Source organism: Colias croceus, chromosome 25, assembly GCF_905220415.1.
Source record: "Colias croceus chromosome 25, ilColCroc2.1".
Taxonomy (NCBI): domain Eukaryota; kingdom Metazoa; phylum Arthropoda; class Insecta; order Lepidoptera; family Pieridae; genus Colias; species Colias croceus.
The window spans coordinates 670,495-695,323 of NC_059561.1; the positions used below are offsets into that span (position 1 = coordinate 670,495).

Sequence of the window (24,829 nt, forward strand, 5' to 3'; positions counted from 1 at the left end):
AATGTTATTAACCGACTTCAAAAAAAAGGGGGAGGTTCTCAATTTGGCCGGTATCGTTACCGTTTTTGAGCAAATCAAATAGAACAAGCAAAATTATAATTAACGAAAAAGAAAACAGAAAAATGTGCTTAAATTACATCGAATATAAATATTTCAATTCAAAGTATCAAAGTATACACACATATTACAATCCAATCATATTTTAATTAAACGTCTAAATGTCAATCATATCTAAAGAACTAGAGCGAATTCGAATTAAACCGATAACACCATAAATCAATACACACTATAAGAAAATCTATCACTTTAAATCAAAACATAGTTTTGGATGAAATTTGTCATGAATACAGAATGAAACTAAATAAAAAATATAAGCAATTCTATAATTTCAAAAATCGATCATTTTATCTGCGGGTTAACTCCCATTACAACATTACTAGCGGTCCGCCCCGGCTTCGCCCATGGTAAATACATATTTCGCAAAAGGTAGCCATGTTCTTTCTCAGGGTCTAAAGATTGTCTGTGCCAAATTTCATCAAAATCGGTTGAGAGGTTTAAGCGGGAAAGCGTAACAGACAGAGAGACAGACAGACAGAGTTACTTTCGCATTTATAATATTACTAGTAGGGATTTTAAAACAAATATTTAAACAATCGAATTTATTTACTATTACACATATTCAATCCTTTTACCAAAAAGCAATATAAATCTAATTCAAGACAAAACACAAGTCAAAGTTGACAACATCTGATTGAGGCCCATCAAAGTTAACGGATTGGAAAAATGTTGCCGACCCCTTTCTATTTGATAAAAACTTCGGTAACTGAATAGTTGTAAATAACGACATGTTTATATCATTTATTTGCTACTTTTAGACGTTGGGTTTTTTAGAAATTACAGAATGTACGAATGTATTCAGATTTCTGTCATCCTAATTTGATTTAATTAACTTCATATTTGTTTTATTTTATTTATACTTTAAAATTTACACAAAAATAGCATTAAAAATGATATAAAATTTTTCATCTCAAGATGCCGCAAAATATGAAAATTTGATAAGTGCGAGTCGAAGGACAAAGTCACGACACAAAGGGTTCCGTGATTGTTTTTAAATGAGTTCTGTTTGATCACAATATTACGGTACCTATTAATAATATTTTGAAATACATACATGTATATCATTTTATTTTATATTGTTAAATAGCTGCCCTCTATTGATTTTTATATGAACTGATAGGAACTTGAATATAAAATGCGTTGAATATAAAATTTTTTAGTGGGAGTCGAGCATGCTTCGGCACGAATTGGGCCAGCTCGCACCGGGGAAGGTACCACACTCCCACAGAAAACCGGCGTGAAATAGCAGCATACAAATGCTGCTGTGTTTCGTACGGTGAGTGGGAGGTCCGGAGGCCCATCCTGTTCCCTTCCTATACCTATCCTTTCCTTTATTCCCATCATAAATCCTATCCCTACCTCTTTTTAATGAACAATATGGCAGCGGAATTAAATTACTTTTTACCCCAGGAGGGTACCAACCTTCACAGTGTTGGAGAATCCCTTCCTGAGCATTCATGCTCGGGCTGCCCTACGTACTCTGGGGAGGGCAAAATCCCGCTCAAGAATACCAAGCGCAAACGAGCACATAAGTCTATGCCACCTTCATTGTCCGTAGATTTCTGCAATGTGAGAGGCCTGCATTCTAACCTGAATCCCGTCCATCACCACCTAGAGACAGAAAAGCCGGCATTGTTGTTTCTTACAGAGACACAAATTTGTCCACCCTCCGACACAACATATCTCTGTTACCCAGGATACAAACTGGAGCACACTTTCATCCCACGAGCTGGTGTGTGTGTGTTTGTGAGGGAGGATATTTGCTATCGTCGCCTTGTCGGTCTTGAGGGCACTGACCTATCAATTATCTGGCTCCGTGCGGACTGTGGTGACCATCCCCGCATCTACGCGTGTTTGTATCGGTCACATAGTGGTGATGCAGAAACCGACCGTCTCATCGAGCACATCCAAACAACGGCTGATGCAGTACATGAACAGATCCCCTCAGCAGAAATAATTATCTTAGGTGATTTTAATGCCCATCATACCCAATGGTTGGGTTCACGTACCACTGATCATGCGGGGAGATCTGTACACAACTTCGCGATGTCTTACGGTCTTACGCAACTGGTCTCCTCAATAACGAGACTACCCGACATTGCTGACCACACACCCTCTATACTAGACCTTCTGTTGACCTCCCATCCGGCTAATTATCAGGTAAAAGTCGAAGCCCCTCTGGGGACTTCAGATCACTGTTTAATTCGGAGTACAGTGCCAATCTTGCGTTCATCACGGCCCCGTTCACTTGGGAGCCGCCGCGTTTGGCACTATAGGTCAGCAGATTGGGATGGGATGCGGGAATTTTTTGCATCCTACCCTTGGAAGCAAGTCTGCCTTGCACCTGATCCTAGTGACTATGCTGACTCAGTTGCGGATGTGGTGCTGCAGGGAATGGAACTTTTCATTCCAAACTCTGTAGTACCCGTCGGCGGTAAGTCCCAGCCCTGTTATGGTCGTCCTTGCAAAATGGCTGCTCGCCTGAAGCAAGAGTGTTTCCATGCATGGGCAGAAGCAATGTCTAATAAGGATCCAAATGCTAGTGCTCTCAAAAAACGGTACAACTCTGCTGCCAGGGCATACAAGAGGAAAATATCCACAGCAAAGTCGGAGTTTATTGGCAGCATAGGCGAGAAACTTTTACGCTACCCTTCTGGGAGCCGTGCTTTTTGGTCACTCGCCAAAGCTGTCCAAGGAAACTTCTGCAAGCCCTCGTTTCCACCTCTGCGCCGGGAAGATGATACTTTAGCCCACTCCTCCAAAGAGAAAGCCGATCTTCTGGGTGCTCTCTTTGCATCCAACTCAACATTAGATGACAGAGGAAATGTACCGCCTACTATCTTGCGGTGCAAGAGCTCCATGCCGAATGTGCATTTCAGACAGAGTGCTGTGCGAAAAGCTCTCTTCTCTCTTGATACACATAAGTCGAGTGGGCCCGACGGTATCCCCGCCATTGTGCTGAAAAGATGTGCTCCTGAACTGGCACCGGTTCTTACAGAGCTGTTTCGGTACTCTTATAACACCGGCATTGTACCTGCCTCATGGAAGACTGCCTCAGTGCACCCGATCCCTAAAAAAGGCGATCAATCGGATCCATCCAACTACAGACCAATTGCTATTACCTCCTTGCTCTCCAAAGTGATGGAAAACATCATTAACAGCCAGCTATTGGGTTATCTGGAGGAGAACCAGCTGATCAGTGACCAACAGTATGGTTTTCGTCATGGACGGTCGGCTGGTGATCTTCTAATCTTCTTAACTCACCGATGGGCAAGCGCTGTTGAGAGCAAGGGGGAAGCTTTAGCGGTTAGTCTGGACGTTGCAAAAGCCTTCGATCGGGTGTGGCACCAGGCGCTCCTTTCGAAAGTTACAGCCTATGGACTTCCAGAGAAGTTGTGCAAGTGGATTGCCAGTTTTCTTACAGCGCGCAGTATTCGAGTCTTGGTCGATGGATCAAGCTCTGACTTATTACCTGTGAACGCTGGCGTTCCCCAAGGCTGCGTACTCTCACCCACACTGTTCCTTCTGCATATCAATGACATGTTACAAATTAGTAACATTCATTGCTATGCAGATGACAGTACTGGCGATGCTTTATATACCGGCCGCACTAATATTTCTCTGGAACACGTCCAAGAGTACCGTAACATACTTGTGTCCAAAATTGAGACTCTCCTTGGAGAAGTCTCAGAGTGGGGTCGACAAAATCTTGTCCGATTTAACCCTGACAAGACACAAGTATGTCTTTTTTCAGCTAAAAAAGCACCATTTCTCACAGCACCCCTATTTGAGAACACTCCCCTTAGTATCAAGTCTAGTATCGGAATTCTTGGTGTCAGTATTTCTGATGACATTCAGTTCCGCTATCATTTGGAAGGCAAAGCTACACTAGCTTCCAAAAAATTGGGTGTCCTAAATAGAGCGAAGCAGTATTTCAGGCCTGAACATCTATTACTACTTTACAAAGCGCAAATACGGCCTCATATGGAATACTGCTCCCATCTCTGGGCCGGGGCACCACAATATCAGCTCCTGCCACTTGATAGCGTGCAACGAAGAGCCGTCAGAATTATTGGCAAACAAGCACTTACCGATCGGCTTGATCCTCTGGGTTTACGACGAGACGTTGCATCGTTATGCGTTTTCTATCGTCTGTATAATGGGGAGTGCTCTGAGGAGCTGTTTGAGCTGATACCTGCCGCGGAATTCCACCACCGTACCGCACGGCATAAGACCAAGTTTCACGCTCACCATTTGGACCTCTGGCGCTCTAGTACGGTGCGATTTACCCGCCACTTCATTCCGCGCACAACCAAATTGTGGAATAACCTGCCTTCGGCGATATTCCCGAACGCCTATGACATCGAGGCATTTAAAAAGAGAATATACCTCCACCTCAAAAAGTCGGCAACACATCTTCGGACACGTCTGTAGATGCCTATGGGCTGTGGAATTGCTTACCATCAGGCGATCCACATGCTCGTTTGCCTTCTTTCATATAAAAAAAAAAATAAAAAAAAATAAAATAAAATTACGATCGTTTGAAAATAGATGTCGCTATTATCAATAACGAGTAAAAAATTGCATTCACATTTTTTACATATCTTAAATATTTAATTATTCTTTTCATTGCTTTATTTGAATATTTCAAGCGGTAACGTATTGCTGTTAGAAAAGTCGAGCAAAAAAAAAATTTTTTTTAGTTTTAGTAGTTAAATATTTATTTTACTATTTTTTTTGAAATTGTTTTTATAACAGCAACAGAAACACACCGCCAGCGAAGACCTACCAGAGTAGGAGATAGAATAGTATCCATTATTGATTATATATACTAAAATTTCAGCATTTCATCATTTTCGCATTAACTGTTACAGAAACACCGCCAGCGAAGTCTGTTCGACTGTAGAATAAGGTCCGTTTTTCCATTTCGATACGGAACCCTAAAATCCTGTACTTACCAGTAAATCAGCCAACAGCGTTATGAGATGCACGCACATGTCGGTGGGCGCGAGCTGCGAGCCGAGCACGGGGCATGACGTCAGCGTGCGTGATAGTAGTGTGACGCCGACTATGACGCATCTGTACGTTTTAATGTACAGTTAGGTATGAGGCAATAAAATACACGTAAGTACATAATAGTACGTATTATATGCTGTACGATAAAAGTGGCAAAAATAACCTAACCTAACTGCAATGAAAATTAAACCCTCAAATTAAATCACTTAAATCACGTAATTTTCGTAAATAGCACGGCTCTACAAAATAATATTGTGAGGCCTTGTGCACTAAAAATAAATCTAAAAATTACATTAAGTATCGTATATAATATCAAGCGCGAAGGACAAAATTATACAATATAAAGATATAAAAATGTGATCAAATTACTGAAAAGCAATCGAAGGAAAAAAATGACTTCATAAAAGCATTCGACTTTGTAGCTCACAAATTTTCACAAAAAGTAACGTGAAAATTATAAGCTGGCCAGCATTTGATTGGCTAGACTTTTATCTTGTCAACGGATAGCAATATGGCATGATTTGAAGTTTTATGAAGTAGTAAATCATATGTCTAAACATATTCAAAATGCGGAGTTCCACAAGGCATCGTTCTAGACCCAATACTATTCGTTATGTATATTGATGTTTATGTCACTGAACCATGTTTTAATTTAATTTGCTGATGATATATCAATAGTTGTTACATCTGAGATAGTTACAAACATTAAATGAAAGCTTAAAGAATATATGATTAACAAATTCATTGATGTTTGCTCCTGTTGGTCGAAGCGTGCGATATTATATTGCCGTTAAAGTTTCTTGAAAAATAAATTATCCATTAAAATCATTTCATTTCGAACCAGTAATGATGAAATATAAGCTTCTAAATAATCAAACTCTTCACTATTATCCTATTACTACAAATGTTGTAGTTACTTCAACACCAATGTTAATTTAATTTCTATGCTTCATTTTAATATTCTAAATTTTAACTTACTTGGTAGACAAGATGGCCGCTATATCCTCTCTTTCGGCAATGAGTCCGAGCAACTCGTACGTCACTTTCACTGCGGCGTATCTCTGTAGCGCAGCACTTTCGGAACAATCCTGGACAGACATACGAAAGATTTTATTCGTGTCTAGATTGCATAGAATTTAATTCACTAGCTTTGTTTAACTCGGAAGGATATGGCATTGCGTGAAATGTTGAATTAGATTTATTATTTATGAAATTAATTTATTACAAGTAATTACTTCATTTCAAGCACTATTATTTATTTATTATGCCCTAGCATGCGTGTGAGGTTACAAAAACTCGAAGGTTGCACCTTCCTAATAAATAAAAAAGTTACAGTTTATTTTCTTTAACGATTACAAAATTCAAAACGAACATTGTTATAACGTTACAGGAACAAATAGTCAACAAACACAACAACAACAACTCACATTTTCTTTGACGAAAATAGAGATATAACTTACCGATTCCAATTTCTCAACGCTCCTATTCAATTCGTTCAACAACTTCTCAACTAAATGCGCATCTATACCCATATTAATGTCCTTTCTGCCTTTATATTTGTTTATATCACTTAACAAATTAGCGAGATCATGGTTCCTGTTGCGTTTCCTACGTTTTTTATTATCTTCATCAAAATCTATATCCAATTCAGTCAATATATCTTTATTCTTCTTTTTCTTCTTTCTGCTACTAGAAGATTCCGTATCTACGTCTCTTTTAACATTCTTCTTCTTTTTACTGCACGATGCTTCACAGCCATTTGGTAGTTTTTCTTCTGTTTCATTGTTTTTGCCTTTTTTCTTCTTGCCTTTTACATGTCCGTTGGGGGGTTCCTCATTGTTATTATTATTAGCTGTATTTGCATCATCGAGACCATTTGGTACTTCTGTAGTGTTAGTATTTGCAATTACTTCATTAATATCACCGTTTTGAACAATTTCTTTTTCACAACTGTCTGCTTTTACATTATTTGGCTTTGGTTTCTTCTTATTATTACAATTTTCATCATTTTCATCGCTTTCAACATTTTTCTCGTGATTTTTCTTCGGTTTCTTTTTATTATCATTTTCAATGTTTTTAGTTGTCTTTTTCAATGTTTGTAGTACGTTATTCAATTGACCGACTAGTTTATTGGTTTTAATCATGAACGGCGTGGGCATCTTTTCGATGTGAATTGGTATATGATTATCGAATACAGTTTTCTTTGAAGCACTATAAAAAAATAATGAAATAATTACAAACATATAATAAAAGGACAGGTATTTTTAACCATCGCATTCTAAAATGAAAAACTTACCTGGACAATAGTTTTTGTTTCATTTTCCTAGCTTTCTTTTTGATAGCCTTTTGTTTCTCCTTTTCCTTTTTCTCCAGTTCTTCTCTCTCTAATTCTTCTGCCATTTCTTTTTCTTGGCTTTCGGATGTAGTCTGAAAGTAAATAATAAATTTCTATTAATCAATCTATATTTGAGACAAATTGTTAAGATAAATTTTTGCCGTTTAGTCTGTATCAAAAATGTGTGTTCGCGCCATTACGGAATGGCGCGAAAGGATGCGGGTTCGATTCCCGACTCGTGATAGAATTTTTTCTATTCTTTATAAATTTATATTTATAAAAGCATTTGAATGCTATAAAACCAAAAATATAAAAATGTGTGTCAGATGTCAATGCGTAAGCGTGCGTGTTCGAGTGTCAGTCAGTCAATCTGTTTGTCTGTCTGTATGCTCACCGGTTGTCTCGGCCCCGTTGCCTTCTCGCGTATCGCCTGCAAGTGCGACGAGTGCCGCAACAGACTTGCGTCCTGCTTGTCTCGTATTCGTGAACGCAACATGTCCGCTTCTAATTCAGCGGCTTCTGCTAGCGCTGAGAGACGGGACTTTACTGCTTCCGCCTGTAGGAAGGAGTTGTTAAGAATATAATAGTGTGAATAATATTCAATAATAGTAGTATAATAGAAATTATATTTTTGGCTGTGTGAAAAATGTTTGTATGGAAAATAGTGTAAAATAAACGGATTCAATAAATCCATATTCATTTTTTTTTAATTAAATACAACAGAAAACAATAGGCCAGCTCAACATTTAAGTTATGATAGGTTTTTATTCTGAATTTTTATTCAATAAAACAAACAATAAAGTAACAATGATATAAGACTACCCACTATATTTGCAAAACATCTATATTTCAATTCAAATTAAAATCTAAGAAGTTTACACACCTCCACTCAAAATGGTTTAAGATAATCTATTTTTATGCCACCTTTAGAACTGTGAAAATGTAAAACGAAATAAAAACTTATTTTTAAACATTTGTAAAAAAACTTACAGTAGTAAACTATTTACAATTTCACGATACTTCGCACAGCCCGGCTAGCTCAGTCGGTAGAGCATGAGACTCTTAATCTCAGGGTCGTGGGTTCGAGCCCCACGTTGGGCGTATATTTTTTTTTTCTATTTTTAAATTAATTTTTCATAATAATTGTATCTTTTCAATTAAAACCAAATCGTCGTCAAATTATATTTTATAGAATTTATCTTTTCTCTTTTTTTTTATAAGCAACTTATTACACAACAATTTTTATTGCAAACAAACCGACAAATGTAAGTATTTCTATAGCTTATGTGTTAATCTCGTACATAAGCTACATCACTGCCACGTATTTAATCAAAATCCTTTCAGTGGGCTTCGCATGAAAGAGCAAAAAACAAACATACATACTGTAAGCGACGCAAAATTTTTAAACTTTTACTATGACGCAACTTTGTATGTATTTATACTAAATTATTGTTCACATCACGTCGCATCACAACACATCACGTCACGTCACGTCGCATCACATCACGTCACGTCACGTCACATCACATCACGTCACGTATCACATCACGTTCACGTCACGTCACATCACAACACATCACGTCACTCACGTCACGTCACGACACAACACAACACATCACATCACATGTAATATCATTTCTTTGTAAATTTTTTCTTGTCGTTTGGTTTACTCTTAAAATTAAAAAAAAGTTTAGTAAGTGTAGGGCATGCACCCTGGTTACCGGGTTTATGATCTTGAGAACCGGGTCTGGATAATATGAAACCCGGTTCTCCCGGTTCCGACCAAAATATTAAAATATAAAGTATTACATATTTATATTTTGCTGCATTATTTTAACAAATTTATTCTATCTGGCAACGTCAGACTCACGTGCATCGCGAATTTCCGTGCCACGCCTCAAGCGTAGCTCGGATTTGTTGTCTAACCTTAGATGCTATAGGTTTCCTTGTTAGCTGTATTACCAAAAAAAAAATTGGCTTCGAAAATGACAAAAATTAGGCTACAGAAATATTTTTACTACATTTGTCGTGAATTTGAAAAGCTGTTGATTTTAATGTTTCACATAATGATCCAGTCATGTTTTTGTTTTTGTTATCAAGCTGAAATTTATATCGAATACTCAAAGTCTACGGTCCCTTGATGCTGTGAAAAAGTCAAACTCACAAGCCAACGCATCCAAAGATACAGCCGTAAATGCTGAAATTTTCGCAAATTTCGACATTTACATGTAACTCAAAACCTACAGGGCAATAATTCTCATGAACACAGAGCATGAAATTTGGTAAAAGTAACGTATTATAACACAGATAAAGGAAAAATTGCTAGAAACATAAATTTTTAAGTTACATTATAAAAAAAATAGGTTTGTTCGGAGCCGGTTTTTTGCTTTACGGCGTGTTATTTCGATTTAGGGAATAAATAGATACTTATAGATAATAAAGGGAAATTTTAAATGTAGTTTAAAATAACGAATGACAAGTGACGCGATTTAAGGTGCCGGGAGTTATAGTGACGCGAGTTAAAGTGACGGGAGGTAAAGTGACGGCAGGTAGTGGCGGGAGGCAAAGTGACGGGAGGCAAAGTGACGGGAGGTAAAGTGACGGGAGTTAAAATGACGGGAGGTAAAGTGACGCAAGCTAAAGTGACGGGAGGTAAAGTGACGCGTGTTAAAGTGACGGGAGTTAAAGTTAAAGTGAAAGTCGGTCAAAATTATTTCTATATCGGGAATAGATACTTATAGATAATAAAAAACTTAAAATGTAGTTTAAAAAAACGAATGACAAAAGTGACGGGAGGTAAAGTGACGGGAGGAAAAGTGACGGTTGTTAAAGTGACGTGAATTAAAATACGTTTTACGTGAAAGTGGCGGGAGTTAAAGTGGCGGGAGGTAAAGTGACGCGAGTGAAAGTGACGGGATAAAAAATGACGGGAGATAAAGTGACGCGAGTTAAAGTGACAGGAGGTAAAGTGACGGGAGGTAAAGTGACGGGAGGTAAAGTGACGGGAGGTAAAGTGACGGGAGGTAAAGTGACGGGAGGTAAAGTGACGGGAGGTAAAGTGACGGCCTAAGTGCGAACGAGTACGTTTTACGTGAAAGTGGCGGGAGTTAAAGTGGCAGGAGGTAAAGTGACGCGAGTGAAAGTGACGGGATTCAAAATGACGGGAGGTAAAGTGACGCGAGTTAAAGTGACAGGAGGTAAAGTGACGGGAGTTGATGTGGCGGGAGGTAAAGTGACGGGAGGTAAAGTGACGCAAATTAAAGTAACGCGAGTTAAAATGACGGGAGTTAAAGTGGCGGGAGGTAAAGTGACGCAAATTAAAGTGACGGGAGTTAAAATGACGGGAGGTAAAGTGACGCAAATTAAAGTGACGGGAGTTAAAGTGGCGGGAGTTAAAGTAGCGGGAGGTAAAGTGACGCGAGTGAAAGTGACGGGATTAATAATGACGGGAGGTAAAGTGACGCGATTTAAAATGACGGGAGGTAAAGTGACGCGAGTTAAAGTGACGGGAGGTAAAGTGACGGGAGTTGATGTGGCGGGAGGTAGTGACGCGAGTTAGAGTGACGGGAGTTAAAGTTAAAGTTGAAGTTGGTCAAAATTATTTCTATATCGGGAATAGATACTTAATTACTTAAAGATAATAAAGGGAAACTTTAAATGTAGTTTAAAAAAACGTATGACAAAAGTGACGGGAGGTAAAGTGACGGGAGTTGATGTGGCGGGAGGTAAAGTGACGGGAGGTAAAGTGACGCAAATTAAAGTGACGGGAGGTAAAGTAACAGGAGCTAAAGTGACGAGAGTTAAAGTGACGGGAGGCAAAGTGACGCAAATTAAAGTGACGGGAGGTAAAGTGACAGAAGTTAAAGTGACGGGAGGTAAAGTTACAGGAGCTAAAGTGACGAGAGTTAAAGTGACGGGAGGCAAAGTGACGGTTGTTAAAGTGACGTGAGTTAAAATGACGGGAGGTAAAGTGACGCGAGTTAAAGTGACGGGAGGTAAAGTTAAAGTGAAAGTTGGTCAAAATTATTTCTATATCGGGAATAGATACTTATAGATAATAAAGGGAAACTTTAAATGTAGTTTAGTAAAACGAATGACAAAAGTGACGGGAGGTAAAGTGGCGGGAGTTAATGTGGCGAGAGGTAAAGTGACGGAAGCTAAAGTGACGGGATTTAAAATGACGGGAGGTAAAGTGACGCGAGTTAAAGTGACGGGAGGTAAAGTGACGCAAATTAAAGTGACGGGAGGTAAAGTGACGGGAGTTGATGTGGCGGGAGGTAGTGACGCGAGTTAGAGTGACGGGAGTTAAAGTTAAAGTGAAAGTTGGTCAAAATTATTTCTATATCGGGAATAGATACTTAATTACTTAAAGATAATAAAGGGAAACTTTAAATGTAGTTTAAAAAAACGTATGACAAAAGTAACGGGAGGTAAATTGACGGGAGTTGATGTGGCGGGAGGTAAAGTGACGGGAGGTAAAGTGACGCAAATTAAAGTGACGAGAGGTAAAGTGACGGGAGGTAAAGTTAAAGTGAAAGTTGGTCAAAATTATTTCTATATCGGGAATAGATACTTATAGATAATAAAGGGAAACTTTAAATGTAGTTTAGTAAAACGAATGACAAAAGTGACGGGAGGTAAAGTGGCGGGAGTTAATGTGGCGGGAGGTAAAGTGACGGAAGCTAAAGTGACGGGATTTAAAATGACGGGAGGTAAAGTGACGCAAGTTAAAGTGACGGGAGGTAAAGTGACGCAAATTAAAGTGACGGGAGGTAAAGTGACGGGAGTTGATGTGGCGGGAGGTAAAGTGACGGGAGGTTAAGTGACGCAAATTAAAGTGACGCGAGTGAAAGTGGCGGGAGGTAAAGTGACGGCCTAAGTGCGAACGAGTACAGTAAATATACCTACTTACGCTACTCCGTTTTACGTGAAAGTGGCGGGAGTTAAAGTGGCGGGAGGTAAAGTGACGCGAGTGAAAGTGACGCGAGTGAAAGTGGCGGGATTTAAAATGACGGGAGGTAAAGTGACGCAAATTAAAGTGACGGGAGTTAAAATAACGGGAGGTAAAGTGACGCGAGTTAAAGTGACGGGAGGTAAAGTAACAGGAGCTAAAGTGACGAGAGTTAAAGTGATGTGAGTGAAAGTGGCGGGAGGTAAAGTGACGCAAATTAAAGTGACGGGAGTTCAAATAACGAGAGGTAAAGTGACGCGACTTAAAGTGACGGGAGGTAAAGTAGCAGGAGCTAAAGTGACGAGAGTTAAAGTGACGTGAGTGAAAGTGGCGGGAGTTAAAGTGACGGGAGGTAAAGTGACGGCCTAAGTGCGAACGAGTTCAGTAATATACCTACTTACGCTACTCCGTTTTACGTGAAAGTCGCGGGAGTTAATGTGACGGCAGGTAAAGTGACGCAAGTGACGGGATTAAAAATGACGGGAGGTAAAGTGACGCGAGTTAAAGTGACGGGAGGTAAAGTGACGGAAGTTAAAGTGACGGGAGGTAAAGTGACGCAAATTAAAGTGACGGGAGGTAAAGTGACGGAAGTTAAAGTGACGGGAGGTAAAGTAACAGGAGCTAAAGTGTCGAGAGTTAAAGTGACGCGAGTGAAAGTGGCGGGAGTTAAAGTGACGGGAGGTAAAGTGACGACCTAAGTGCGAACGAGTACAGTAATATACCTACTTATGCTACTCCGTTTTACGCGAATTTGGAGTTACACACTTTAACTTGCTGAAATAACGAGTCAAGACACGAAAAATACGGTATTTGGAATTAGATAATACTAGATTTCCGCCCGCGGCTTCGCCCGCGTTTGCAAAGGAAAACCCGCATAGTTCCCGTTCCCGTGGGATTTCCGGGATAAAAACTATCATATGTGTTAATCCAAGTTACCCTCTATATGTGTGCTAAATTTCATTGTAATCGGTTCAGTAGTTTTTACGTGAAAGAGTAACAAACATCCATACATCCATACTTACAAACTTTCGCCTTTATAATATACTAGATTTCCGCCCGCGGCTTCGCCCGCGTTTGCAAAGGAAAACCCGCATAGTTCCCGTTCCCGTGGGATTTCCGGTATAAAAACTATCCTATGTGTTAATCCAAGTTACCCTCTATATGTGTGCTAAATTTCATTAAATTCAGTAGTTTTTACGTGAAAGAGTAACAAACATCCATACAAACTTTCGCCTTTATAATATATGTTAGATATTAGATATTAGATATCAGATACGACTTAATTTTATTAGTAGGATTAGCCTCACCTTCTCTCTAGCCGCGTCATCTCTCTCCTGTCTCTTCTGCTCCTTCATCTCCTCCAATCTCGCGTCTCTCTCCTTTCTCTTCTCTATAAGATTCTCCATTTGCAGCTTCCTAGCCGCTTCTAGCGCTTGACGTCGCGCGCCGACGGCCGCTTCCCGGGCTGCTTTTTGTTCCTGGAAATAATAATAATTGTAAATCAATATACATATTTTTATTTTACTTCAGGCAACAAAATCAAATAATAAAAAAAAAATATTAATGGTTACTGCTATCGGAGAGTCTTTGAAATAAGTCCCTATTGTTGTTTTTGTTTCATTGTTCATTCAGGGCTGATTTTTCAATCGTTGGTTAAAACTTATTCATCGAATAACATATTAAACTACCATTTTAAAAATGTATTCTAATTGTCCATATTTGACAGTTTACAGGTGACATTTTAAAATGTTCGTGCAATACTTTATTGGACGGATAAATTTTAACCACGGATTGAAAAATCGGCCCTTAGATTGTGAAGATTGTTTTTTTTATGGTGGCAAATTAAAAGGTACATCTATTTCTATTGATTGTAAATTACTTGTAATTTATTGACTTTTTTACGTAGTTTTTTTTTTAATTTTACAGTTATCATGACAAGTACAACGAACTGAACATCTTGAAACACGTTTATGCATTCTTTTTAGTGGTGTACGAAGACCCTCTTTTATAGACAAGGGTTTGATACGTAACGATTTGTCTGGGAAGTTTTAAAAGTTGTTTCAAAACAAACAAAAACCTTTTTTTACTTATCACTGAGTGTCAATAAATACACCTATTTACTAACTTATGGATCTAATTTACAAATATATTTTTCTCATGAAATTGTGCCGGCTTTTCTCGGCCTCCAGTTGTGTTATGTACACGTATCCCACTCACTCACTCACCCGGTCACTCACTCACCCACCCACTCACTCACTCACCAACTTGGCGAGTCGGTCGCGGCGCATCTGCCGCAGGCGTGTGGTGTGCGAGCGGCACTGCTCCAAGAACTCGTGCCGCCTGTTCTCTGCCTCCAGTTGTTTTATGTACACGTGTCCCACTCACTCACTCACCCGGTCACTCACCCACCCACTCACTCACTCACCAACTTGGCGAGTCGGTCGCGGCGCATCTGCCGCAAGCGCGTGGTGTGCGAGCGGCACTGCTCCAAGAACTCGTGCCGCCTGTTCTCTGCCTCCAGCTGCTTTATAAACGCAATCTCACGCAGTTTCTCCTCTTCGTCGTGCGCTTTGCGGACAATGTCCTGAAAAGAACGAATGAATGATGAATGAAATACAGTTTTATTCATAACTAGCTTCGCCCGCGTTTTCAAAGAAAAACCCGTTCCCGTAGGATTTAATAAAACCTATCCTATGTACTTACTCGGGTATGAAAATATCTCTATACCAAATTTCATGCAAATTGGTTCAGTAGTTAAGGCGTGATTGAGTAACAGACAGACAGACAGAGTTACTTTCGCATTTATAATATTAGTATGGATTCATAATTATTTATTTACATTAAACATGGAATTTTTAGATGTTACATTTTTACTTATAGTGGGTACAACATGTTTAGCCGTCATTAAGAAACAGCATTCATTTAGTACTTATAATAAGTATTTTTTAAAGAAACAATCCACAACGCGAGCACACTTAGCACAACTATAATAATAATATAATGTATACTAATATTATAAAGCTGAAGAGTTTGTTTGTTTGTTTGAACGCGCTAATCTCAGGAACTACTGGTCTGATTTGAAAAATTCTTTCGGTGTTAGATAGCCCATTTATCGAGAAAGGCTATAGGCTATATATCATCTCGCTATGACCAACAGGAGCGAAGCACTGCGGGTAAAACCGCGGAGCACAGCTAGTAACAAATATCAGCTGAATTTTAACAAATAATTCCAATTCAAATTTCAAAATTTATAGAGCACAGAAGATAAGAGCAAAGAGCAGAATTTGAGTGCTGTATCATATCACATTATTTTTTTGCCGTCTCCCGAAAGTAACTCTGTCTGTCTGTCTGTTACTCAATCACGCCTTAACTACTGAACCAATTTGCATGAAATTTGGTATAGAGATATTTTGATACCCGAGAAAGGACATAGGCTACTTTTTATTTCGAAATATGTACCACGGGCGAAGCCTGGGCGGACCGCTAGTTTCAATATAAATAACTTACCTTCAAATGTTGGTCACGATTCTCGGCCGCCTTCTGCAATCTCCTCTCCATTCTTGATTTCTTCTCTTCAATGAGTTGGTTTTTGGCCACCTTAAAAAATACAAAGTGTAAAGAATATTCAGTAGTCTCTTTTATTTTTTCTTTTTCTTCTACTTATAGAATTAAGCAACTTCTGCAATGGAAAACAAAATTCAGAATTTTCTCACATTGTCGTGTTGTGACATTGTGTCGTGTTGTGTCGAAGTGTCGTGTTGCGACGTTGTGTTGTGACGTTGTGTTGTGTTGTGACGTAGTGTCGTGTTGTGACGTTGTGTTGTGTTGTGACGTTGTGTGGGCTTACAGATTTGAAATATATTTCAAGTCAATAATAATATTTCAAATTTAAAAAGATCACTTACTTTCACTTCTTCAACTCTAGCCAGCAATTGGTGAATTCTCTTCGATTTCTCCGTTTGAAACTCCATTCTTTGTCTTTCAGCGCGCGCCTGCTTTGCTTGCAATCTGAATTAATGATTGAAAAAGGTAAAGGTTAAATTAGAAAATACTTGAACTCAAATATTTATTTCACTACACTTCGTATAGTAGCTGTTTTGATTCATTAAAATTTAAAATACTGAACGATTACAATATTAAATATATGAACGAACAATAGTGCCATTTTAATGAATAACTAGCTGCACACCTGGGATGAGGCCATGGAAAAAAATGGTCTAAGAATAAACTTTTTAAACGTAAAATAATTTAAAAAAAACTAGCAGACATAGTTGTTTTGTGATATTCGTAACTTTCCTCTTTATTTTTTTTTCTGGCAATACATATATAAATTTTGTTCCTTTAACTGATCTTACCTGCGCAATGCATCTTGCAGGCTACCGCGTCGTTTGATACCTTGCGATAGTTTTGCGTGTAATTGCTGTGCTCTTCCTGAAACGTGATAATTTTCTAGTTAATATTATATTTATTGTTTGACGTAACTTTTGATAAAATATTTTTGTGGATGAATAGTTGTCAATATAGTTGTCATTATTTCATGTCTGAACATGCTTATCTGTCGAATACTATAAAATGCCGCTTCCCTTAGAATCGTGGCGCATTCGTACGAATCGTGCCTAGGGGCTCGGACGTTGTTTATATGACGTTTGACCCAACTACCCTCACTTATCATTTTAAATTTATAAATACCTTCTAAACTACCCTCACTTAGTAATTAATAGTCGTTGACTTGCTGTGATTTGTTATCAACTACATCAATTAGACAGTTGTGTAGAATCGCAGTACATTCTTATTGCATTCAAATAGCATATACATTACATAGTACAAGCCTTTTTGCTTATTTTAATATTTATGCACAATATTTTCCGTGAATAAGTTGGAAAAGCAGCCATTTTTTGTTTAATATTAATCTTAATAGCAGTAACCTAGTGTATTTTAGACTTTTGCTAGTTTTCGTTTTATTGTATTGCATCTTTTAAAGACATTTTTTTTTCTATTTGTTACCCACTAAAATTTCTTATACTTATACTACAATTAAATTCAATTTTTTTTATATTTATTTATTTATTCTTTACCTGGATCTCTAGCCACCAATGCTTCCAAAACCACCAGAGTGTCAACTCTTTCTGCCCAGGACATGCCCGCTAAAGCAGTTTCGTATTGATCTTCTAGACTAGCAGCTAACGAACCGAGGCTCTCTGAAATTGGTACAGGAGTGGGGGCTGGCTCTTCTAAAGGTATTTCTGCGTCCGTCTGTAAATATGTAAAAGAATTTTGGTTAAATGTGTCTGTATGTTGACGTACAATAAACAACCAGACTCACAATGACGTTTAAAAAATTGTTGTATAAATAACTCTGCCCCCTGATGAGCGATGCAAAAGACTTTGAACGTTAATGCTACGTAATAAGGTGTTAATTTCAATGAACGATAAGAAGAGATATTTTTTACAATTATTTTTGGCGATTGTAAGTTTATTTAAAAAAAAATAAGACAGAACAGGACTATAGTCGCATTTAATTTAACAATATGAGTTTAAAGGTTTTTTTTCAATGATTCTTATTAACTCAGCCCCCGGAATCACAGACACAATAGAAAATCTATTGTGTCGTGGACCGATCGGGCCGCTGGGGACTCAATGGGTTAATTCGAGTACAATTCAAGAAATGATTCTTAATTAGAGTATAATTCAAAAGAAAGCATATTAATTAATAGTATATCCTACCTCAGTATCATCCGTTTCTGTGTCCAATTCAATATCAGAAACTTGTTGTAACTCCATTATCTGTCTATTCAATAAATCTTCTTCTTCACACAATTTCCGTTGATCGACTTCCGACTGGAAATCCAGCGCTAGACTGATTTTCCTTTCATTTTCCTCAATTTGTGACGTCATTTCCGCAATTTCCGACATCTCTGAGGGATCAGCTGATTTCAATATTTCGTTATGATCAGATATCTGATCGTCGTCGTCCAGGAAGTTGAATGTCGATTTAAATTCAGCCTTCCATTTGTCGAAATCAAATTCTTCGTGAATGCTCTCTTGCGATCGACTCAGCCCCATAGTTAAACTTTCTAATGAGGAATGTAATCGATTTTTAGTTTCCTTTGGCACGCCTTTAGTTTTCTCAGCCTTTTTGGTTAGAACTTTGTTTTTAGATACACGAGTTTTCAAGCCCGTTACATCGGATTTTTGACGCCTCATCGCTGGGTCTCTCTGTTTACCTTCAGATTTAGGTTTAGCTGCAACTTTAACTGTTTTGTCCGTTTTCTTTTCTTTTTCTTTATCTTTATCTATCTTTTGAGGCTGTTCAGATTTCGCTCGATCTGTTTTGTTTATCTCAGGTTCAACGATTGATTTCGTCTCTTCTTTAGGCGATTCCAACATGTTTAATGTTGGCAAGCTTGCAGTTGCTGATGGTTGTCTGAATCTATTAGCCCAATAAGTTTTGGATTGTTTCTTTGATTCACGTCGTGATTTCACCGTCAGCCAACCATCATTATCATTCTTACTATCAACGTTGAGTGCTTCTATAGAATTCAGCCCGTCATCTTTCAAGTCTTCTGGTACCAGAGTTTTTATGCTTTCATTAGATTCGATTCTATTCATTTCTGAATTTGGTACGGAATTTTTGCGGCCAACTTTTTCCAGGAATGTACTGACTTTTTCTCGCTTATCACCTTTTTCGTTAACTCTCAAGGCAGTAGGCCGTGGTCTAGCTTTAAGGATTGGTCGATTTGCGACTAATTTAGCGTCTCCTGCAGCCATGTGTATATTTCTAGCTGTTGATTTTCTTGGCACCACCTGTCCTCGGTTCGCATTAGGTGAAGGAGTTGTATCGAATAAGCTTGTTCTTCCTGTAGTCAAGTTAAAAGGATAACTGCATTTATTAGTCTGTACTTTTTTTTGGAATGGGCGAATTACTTTTGGCACTGGTGGGCGTATCTCAACAACTGTGGAACTTCGCGCGAGTCGTACAGGTGTTTTAACTTCAGTTTTAGTATTAGAAACTGCTTTAGGTTTTGCTGCTGCTTGCGAATATGCAGGTTTAGATGTAGGTTTTACGTCAGATTTCTTAGTATCCTGATCTTTACTGGTGTTTTTTTCTACGTCATTTGTTTTTGTTGGTGAATGTGAAACATCTTCTATCTTTGCTACTGAATCTTCATCAGGTTTTGGTTCATCCTTTTTCTCCATTGGATGGACATTTTCTTTAGTGTCTTTATTAGACTCATCTTTTACTTGTATAGCAATTGCTTCCTTCTTTTCTGGCTTTTCAGCAAGAACTTTAGCATCCATAGGTAAATTACTGGACGTTTCTTTTAGGATTGTTACTGTTTCATTAACATTTTCAATGTTAACAACGTCTTTGTCTTCAGTAACAATAATAATGCCCTCTGTACTGATTTCCATCTTTAAATCATCACATGGTTGAATTAAATTCTCAGAATCATTTTTAATGTCCATTTCAGTTAAAATTTCGTCTGTATTTTCTAAAATATCTGCGTTAACGTTGACATCCGCTACTTTATCATTAGCTACGGATTTTGGAGAACCGTCGCTAGAAACATCTGCAAAATTGTCTTCAGATTTTGTTGGAGAGTCGTTTAATTCTCTATCTTTATCGTCCACTGCAATTTCCTCTTTGTCTTCTTTCTTGATGTTTGCCTGTTGCTCAATCTCCAAATCCCGATTAAGCATATTTTCATTCTTTGCCTTATTTTCCACGAGCTGTTTTTGTAAGTACTCTGTTTCCATTGCGTTCAATTTATCAATTGTAGATTTGGCCTGGCAAGAAATGTTTTCATTGTGTTTCTTTGTATCTGTGTTAGTTTTGGATTTTGAAGATTTGACCACAACTAACTTAGGCGACGCGCTCGGACTCAATTTTGCATGACCTATTTCGACCGATTTTGGCTTAGGTGGTTCATCTTTATCCTTGTTTCCATTCTCTTTTACAATGGGCACATCTTCACATGTTTCTTTGATATATTTTTCTTCAATATCAGACAATCGTGAAAGTTCTTTAGCAATCTTAGGCTCAGGTTTGGCTGTCACTTTAGCGCTGATTTTATTGCTGAAGAACTCTATATTCGCTTTTGGACTAGTACTGGAATGGTTTGAAGAGATCCTTGGGCTAATTTTTCCACTCCCGGGGCTCGCTTTTCCCGTTAGATTTGGGCTGTTTTTGCCGCTTGGTGTGTTATGTCCAGAGAGACAAGGGCTGTTTTTGCCTGACACGGTTGGTGAACTCTTAACCGAGTAAGTTCGTTTCGGCTCTGGTTTAACAAAATCAGTCTTCCGTATCTCCCACGCTAAGCTTTGCGGTCTCTGCGGTGGGGGCGTGTTGTCGTACTCCCATTTGAGTCGAAACCATTCCGCTAAAGCTTTGAAATCGCGTGTGTAGTTCTCCAAAACTAGGATCACTTCTTGGCACTCATTTAGATTCTCGTTGGCTTCAACGGTGTTGTATATTTCTCCAATCTGCGAACATTATAGAAAACATTATTATTCATCACAAATTTAAAAGAAAACATAAAAAATGATTCGATGTAAGGTTCGCTATTATCAAATCGAATGTATAAATACAAGAGTACATAACACATTAGTCAGCGTCCAAGAAAGTGTATTTAATGACTAGATGGATTTAAAAAAACGTCAGTTTCAATAAATTGAAAGTTTATTCAGCTATATTTGTCTAAAAAAATATTTGTCTCTTACTCAATTAAATTTGCAAGATACCCTTTTTCCAACTTGCTGTTAAAAGGCTTCCTCGACACTAACTACCGCCACTCATTTTCAAACGGCTAAACAATAAGCCTTAAACCCATTAAACATTCAACACAAGGCAGTCGGTAACTAATATGTGACCTCAATCTACGAATCAATATCAGCTATAACTTATTCATGGTCCCTGCTGATGCACCTTGTGTTTCACGTAATTTACTTATATGCAAAGTTTTATAATTATGTATGTGGAAAAATAAATAGTACTTGATAATAATCTATGGTGTAGATTATACACTTTAATTATAAAACTATATATACGTTATATATATACGTAACTTTGTAAGTTGGAAACTACAAAATTCTATACATCGTAGATTTGAAACTATAGGATGATACTTTATGAAGTTAATAACAGACTAATATTCATACATCATTATGATGTTCATAGGAATTTATCAGCTAGTTTAATTACATTGTAGTGGCTCAACCGTTATCCGTCACAAGTTTAATCATTATAAAAACAAAAAGAACCAATCGCTTGGGAATAATAAAATTTTGTACTGGCAAAATATTAACAGTGGAACTTAAAAAATGTAACAGATTGCAAATCTAATAAATTTTATAGCTCATTAATATAGCACCTATAACTATTACTGTATAGTTCACCCAAATCCGACCATACAACCTATATTTTTCGTGAAATATAAAATACAAACATACATATTATGTTCTTACAAACATTCGCGTTTATAATAAGTATTATTACACATTCATGTTACAAAACATATTTTACAATGAAAAAACCTTATTTCAACGCCTAATACATCATCTAAAAACACAAAAACCAACTCACCGCCCGCTGCAAATCGCCAAACAGCAACGCCCAGTATCTCGCACGCAACTCGCTTCGCTTATCGCGTCCCGCGGACGCGGAGCGAAGGCGGGACGCGCGCGGAGCGGGACGAGGTGCGGGTGGTAACGTGCGGGGCGGCTTGCGGGCTACTTTGGAGGCTTGATAATAATAAATAATTAGATTAGTTACAACAAGAAGCTAGAACATTATTAAATCAAAGCGTCGCATGGGGATGGGAATGGCTAACTCAATTGCATTTCAACAGTTACAGTATAGTTAAGATAATTACTTTTATATCTTTTCTTTGGAATCCAAGCATTAGTTTTAATTATGCATAGGTTTTAGTTACAGGTATAATTAATAAGAGGTTAGGTATTTTTGGGCGTTCAGCTGAAAAATTCATAAATAGATAATATTATAATAATAATAATAGTGCTTGCTTTGAAGCTGAGCTTATGTTTATTTAAATGTATGACTCAAAAAGTTGTCCATGAATCAACTACCTAGTATTTAGAGATGATTCAGAATTACTTCAATTAGATAATAACCTTAATGTCGCTTCAAATTTTCAATAATTTCATCATTAACGTTTTGGATAACAGAGTGAAATTCTTAGAATATACCATTATAAAGAAATACTAGCTTACCGCCCGCGGCATCGCCCGCTTCGTCTAAAACCTAATAAATAATTATATACTAAAACCTTCTTCTTGAATCATTCTATCTATTAAAAAAAACCGAATCAAAATCCGTTGCGTAGTTTTAAAGATTTAAGCATACAAAGGGACATACGGACAGAGAAAGCAACTTAGTTTTATACTATGTAGCGATGAAGGCAAATTGAAACATTTACTTTCATTATAGAAACACTTGTGAATAGTCAAAATACATAATTATTTACGAATGGTTCAGAAAGCTTCTACAGAGAAGCTAAAGCAAAAAAACTCTGTAGTTGTTCTTTACAAAAATAACTTTAAAATAAAAATGATGCCAAAAAACTGCAGGGTTACCGTTTATAGCACTATTATTTCCAGAGAAGTAATGTTAAATAATGCCATTTAAGACATATTTAAGACATATTTTTACGAAAATGTATAATATTTGAGCATACAAAAAGAACATATAAAATTAAGAGGTTGAAATGGATAAAATAAATGTCTCTTTATCTATTAAGAATACACACTGTAATGTGTGCATACTATATAGTTTTCTATGTGCAGCATTATGTGGTTAAATGAACTTTTTTTCTTCCTATCAAATAAAAATAAAAGCTAACTGTAATAATTTAATATTCAAACTGCATTTACATCAAAGGCATTGCAATCTGTAGATCAAAATTCTTACACAATTGTTCAATGCTTCAAGAGTATCAGGAATGGCCAAATTATTTACAATACTAGAAGATATAAGAACAATTAATCTATAGCTAAATCCATACTAATATTATAAAGCTGAAGAGTTTGTTTGTTTGAACGCGGTAATCTCAGGAACTACTCGTCTTATTTGAAAAATTCTTTTGGTGTTACATGCTCATTTATCGAGGAAGGTTATAGGCTATATATCATCACCCTTAGGCCAACGGGAGCAGAGCAATGCTGGTGAAACCGCGGGGCACAGCTAGTCATACAGTAAAATGTGTGCAGAAAATAAAAAGTACACAACATTGCAATAATAAGTTTCATGTCTTTTCCTATAACATCTTTACATTGTCAACATCACTTTTATATAAATGCATAAATATTAAATATTTCTAGAAATCTGTGTTATTTTACATGCATTACAGTTGAATACTTAATATTTATAAGTGAGTAAAGCTCATCTGATATTTTTTAAACTATTATAGGATAGATACTGAGGCATAGCTGATTGTGTAATTTTCTGAATTTATACTATGTTTAGTAATTTAAAATCGAATTAAAATCTAATAGGCGCCATGAAAATTGAAAAGATCAAAGCATCAAAACAAAAACATGATATTAAAAGCTGAGCCAAACATAAAAGCCAGACTGAATAAAATCAATAGTCGTAAATATAGCATATCAATCGCCGTCTGCATACAGTATTAATAACATATTGATCAATCCTTCTTTATACTAGGTAACTATTTGTATAGATACCATTGAGATAATATGAATATGGAGCAGACATCACGAACAAAATCTGTGCGCCAAGCGCGGCGGCGCGGGGCGCGCGAATGACGGCTAGACAGTCATAGATTATGCGATGTCACTGACTCACCGCTATAGCGGCGACACTTTGTTTCATTCTGTCTATTTTATTGGGTGCCACTGATTACATGCACGTTGACTTGAAATTTTCTTTGTACTTACTTAATATTTATTTTAGGTATAAACTGACTTTACTACGCGGGGCTAACTATATCTGGCATATAAGTAAATAGTGACGTCATATGTAATAATTTAATTTTTTTCGTGTTTTAGGTTCAGTCAGGGAAGTTTTATTCCTTACAAATTGAGCCTTTTTTAGAAAAAAAATAATTTTTCCCTTTCTTCACGGCCCAGACATGGAAACCTTGAATAGAAAAAATATTAATTACTTATCTCTGAACTAGCAGTCCGCCCCGGCTTCGCCCGTGGCACATATTTCGCAATAAAAAGTAGCCTATGTTCTTTCTCAGGGTCTTAAGATTGTCTGTGCCAAAGGAGAATGCCCATGAAAGTATGGACCACAGTACAGTGTTGCGTCAATGCCAGAGTGGTTTTGGAGGGTTCTTCGATATTCAAAAGATTTTTACCAATTGATTTTTTTGTGATAAAAACAGGGGTTTTCAAGATATTGAGAAAAATGTGAAATAACCTCAAAACTT

The 24,829-nt window shown here is 37.4% G+C and overlaps 1 protein-coding gene and 1 non-coding gene across 2 annotated transcripts in view; one reads left to right on the forward strand and one right to left on the reverse strand.

Moving 5' to 3' along the window:
* The window catches only part of LOC123702991 (227 kDa spindle- and centromere-associated protein), a 79,399-nt gene that overhangs the window by 52,803 nt on the left and 1,767 nt on the right, over window positions 1–24,829 (reverse strand). Inside the window, exons 2-14 of the mRNA XM_045650856.1 lie at window positions 22,003–22,160; window positions 18,144–20,903; window positions 17,495–17,672; window positions 16,775–16,850; window positions 16,325–16,427; window positions 15,927–16,016; window positions 14,845–15,003; window positions 13,727–13,897; window positions 7,863–8,024; window positions 7,430–7,560; window positions 6,594–7,344; window positions 6,112–6,221; window positions 5,076–5,196 (exon numbers count right to left, since the gene is read on the reverse strand). Coding sequence (XP_045506812.1) covers window positions 5,076–5,196; window positions 6,112–6,221; window positions 6,594–7,344; window positions 7,430–7,560; window positions 7,863–8,024; window positions 13,727–13,897; window positions 14,845–15,003; window positions 15,927–16,016; window positions 16,325–16,427; window positions 16,775–16,850; window positions 17,495–17,672; window positions 18,144–20,903; window positions 22,003–22,160 — 4,970 coding nt within the window. The remainder of the gene's footprint in view (window positions 1–5,075; window positions 5,197–6,111; window positions 6,222–6,593; window positions 7,345–7,429; window positions 7,561–7,862; window positions 8,025–13,726; window positions 13,898–14,844; window positions 15,004–15,926; window positions 16,017–16,324; window positions 16,428–16,774; window positions 16,851–17,494; window positions 17,673–18,143; window positions 20,904–22,002; window positions 22,161–24,829) is intronic.
* On the forward strand, window positions 8,497–8,569 carry Trnak-cuu. Its single transcript has one exon. It is a non-coding gene; the product is annotated as a tRNA-Lys (tRNA).